This window comes from Neopelma chrysocephalum, unplaced genomic scaffold (genome assembly GCF_003984885.1).
Source record: "Neopelma chrysocephalum unplaced genomic scaffold, ASM398488v2 Primary Assembly neopelma1_96866, whole genome shotgun sequence".
NCBI classification, from domain to species: domain Eukaryota; kingdom Metazoa; phylum Chordata; class Aves; order Passeriformes; family Pipridae; genus Neopelma; species Neopelma chrysocephalum.
In genome coordinates this window covers 10,268-13,346 of record NW_020925509.1, presented here as the reverse complement: position 1 = coordinate 13,346, position 3,079 = coordinate 10,268, and the positions used below count along the sequence as shown (strand labels likewise).

General features: G+C 55.1%; 1 protein-coding gene across 1 annotated transcript; it reads left to right on the top strand.

Annotated features, from left to right (window-relative positions):
- Nucleotides 1-1,949: 1,949 nt before the first annotated feature.
- Nucleotides 1,950-2,861, top strand: LOC113960752 (olfactory receptor 14C36-like; the record flags this gene model as incomplete). Its single annotated transcript, XM_027670492.1, has 1 exon — nt 1,950-2,861. A coding segment is annotated over exon 1 (912 nt), but the record flags the coding sequence as incomplete, so codon positions are not given.
- Between the last annotated feature and the right edge of the window lie 218 nt (nt 2,862-3,079).

The window sequence follows — 3,079 nt, the reverse complement described above, 5'->3', positions numbered from 1 at the left end:
AGGGACAGCTGGAGGGAGCCCAGAGGGGCAGAGCAAGGGCTGCCTGGGGCTGTTGCTGTGCTGCTGAGCTGGGCCGGGCTCCTGGCACACAGGGAGCTCCTGGCAACCAAGAAGAGCTTCAAAGAGACAGCTCTGCTGGTGAGCAGCTCCTCTGCACAGCCCAGCAGGGCTGAGGGCACTGCCTGCAGCACCCAGGGCACAGCAGCGAAGGCAGAGAGATGAGAGGCAGCCTGGGCTGGGAGGTAACTGAGCTCTCACTACACGAGAAACCTTCCCAGGATTTGAAGGAAGAATTCTCTGGCTGTAGGAAAGTTCAACTTGCCTTCCTGGAGGCATCTCCTAAAGCTGGCCCATCCCACAGCTCTCAGGATCTTTCAGCAGGATTCTCCCAGTGTCTGCAGTGCAGAGGAAGTGGCCACATGGCAGAGCAGGGCAGGAGCTGCAGGCAGCAAGGGCAGAGAGGAGAAGGGAGCAGGAGGTTGAAGGGATCCTGGGCTGGGAGGACAGGGGAGAGCTGCTCAGGGCAGGAACCTTGCCAGCCCTTTGCCACGCTCAGGCTCTCGCTGCAGAGCAGTGCAGGGGAGTTCCTGCAAGTGCCTCTCCCAGCTGCCAAATGGCAGCAGTGGCAGGAGCTGTCAGGATGGCTGTGCTGGATTTGCTGGGGTGCAGCAGGAGAAGCTGCTGCAGAGCAGGACTTGCTGCTGTCCCCTCAGAGGCCCAGGGCAAGAAGGTTCCCTGTGCCAGGGCTGGCTGTGGGCTGGGAAGGTGGGGGTGCAGCCAGGGGTGCCCAGGGCTGTGGTGCAGAGCAGGGTCCTGCCCCCAGGGCTCTGTGTGCTGGGGCAGGGACTCTGCTGCCTGCCAGGGGCAGCTCTCAGCCCGGCCAAGGAGCTGCCACGGGGCTGGGGGAGAAGGGCTGTGGGGAAGGAACAACTCCTGGGAGGGCAGAGCAGGGCAGAGTCCTTCTGATCTCCAAAGTGTGCTGCAGGGATGAGGGCTGGTCACAGCTCCAGATCAAAGCAGGAAATTTCCCAGAAAGTATTTTGAAGAGGCACAGACAGACCTTAAACTACCTTAAAGAGAATGAACCAGTTCTTTCAGTGTTATACTCTGGGTTGTCTGCTTACTGACTGTGACAGAGAAATTAATCTCAGAGCACTGGAGGAGACACTGAAACTTGAACTCTGTTAGATTAGAGGGGATTGAACCTGAGAGTATCAGACATCCAAACTGTCTTATAGACAGCATCAGTGTCACTTTTCCAGCCTCCCCAGGGTTGCTCTGACATTGCCAACAGAACCTGCCCAGGCAGAGATGCCCCTGGGCATTGCCCTGTGCTGCTGGAAGGGCTCTGCAGGGCAGAGCTGAGCCCCCAGGGCTGGGATGGGCTCTGGCAGCACTGGCAGGGCCCAGCCCTGGGCCCAGGGAAGCAGCTGCTGGCAGGGACAGCTCCAGGCAGCAGAGCCCTGGGCAGGGAGTGGGGGGAAATTGCCCCCAAGGCCTGGGGGAGGGGGTGTTCAGGCAGCTCTGGGGGCCCTTTCCCTGCAGCTCTGCTGGGCACTGTGTGCTGGGCCATAGAAATGAGGATTCCTGCAGTGGAAAAGAACCTTCCCCAGATGTGATGGTAAAAATAAAAAACACAGGTACAATTATTCTAAGCTCAGACTAAGCTTCTGCTCTGCAGCCCCAGCTCTTCTGAGTCGTGGGTGTAGAGATGGAACATTTGTACTCAAGCTCTGTTACATTTGACATTCCTTGTTGTGTGTGAGAGCTCTATCAAAAATGTTCCATGTCCCACTGCAGCAGAGCAAAGCTGGTGCCTTGGCAGTGCATTTGTTGACATTTGACACATTCATTTCTTTTAGAAATGGAGTTGCTTTTTCACAGAGGTCTGTCTTAACTGTTCCCTGTCTTTTCCTTTCCTGAACAGGCCCTATGCTTGGAAACAATAGATGCCCAACAGCAGCTCCCTCACCCAGTTCCTCCTCCTGGCATTCGCAGACAGGCGGGAGCTGCAGCTCCTGCACTTCTGGCTCTTCCTGGGCATCTCTCTGGCTGCCCTCCTGGCCAACGGCCTCATCCTCAGCGCCGTAGCCTGTGACCACCACCTGCACACCCCCATGGGCTTCTTCCTGCTCAACCTCTCCCTCACAGACCTGGGCTGCATCTGCACCACTGTCCCCAAAGCCATGCACAATTCCCTCTGGGACACCACGACCATTTCCTACACAGGATGTGCCGCACAGCTCTTTTTCTTTTATTTCTTCATCTTAGCAGAGTATTATCTGCTCATCATCATGTGCTACGACCGCTACGTTGCCATCTGCAAACCCCTGCACTACGGGACCCTCCTGGGCAGCAGAGCTTGTGCCCACATGGCAGCAGCTGCCTGGGTCACTGGGTTTGTCTATTCTCTGCTGCACACAGCCAATACATTTTCCCTGCCCCTGTGCCAGGGCAATGCCCTGGGACAGTTCTTCTGTGAAATCCCACACATCCTCAAGCTCTCCTGCTCACACTCAGGCTACCGCAGGGAAATTGGGCTCATTGGGGTTGGTGCCTGTTTACTGTTTGGTTGTTTTGTTTTCATTGTTTTCTCCTATGTGCAGATCTTCAGGGCTGTGCTGAGGATCCCCTCTGAGCAGGGACAGCACAAAGCCTTTTCCACCTGCCTCCCTCACCTGGCTGTGGTCTCCCTGTTTATCAGCACCTCATTCTTCGCCTACCTGAAGCCCCCCTTCATCTCCTCCCCATCCCTGGATCTGGCACTATCAGTTCTGTACTCGGTGGTGCCTCCAGCACTGAATCCCTTTATCTACAGCCTGAGGAACCAGGAGCTCAGGGATGGCATAAGGAAAATGATGACTGGATGCTTTTCAGGAGCAATAAAGTGCCTGTTTTCTGGTGTGTAGCATTCAGAATGGGATTCCTTAATGGCTCAGCCTTCCTGCTCGGGTTTTTCGTGGAGGTCATTGGGTTCTTCTTGCAATAATTTTTTGTGCAATTAAATGTTATTTTGAATCTACCTTCTAATTTCATGTCTGCCCATTGAATTTGACCCAGAGATGTATAAATGATTAAT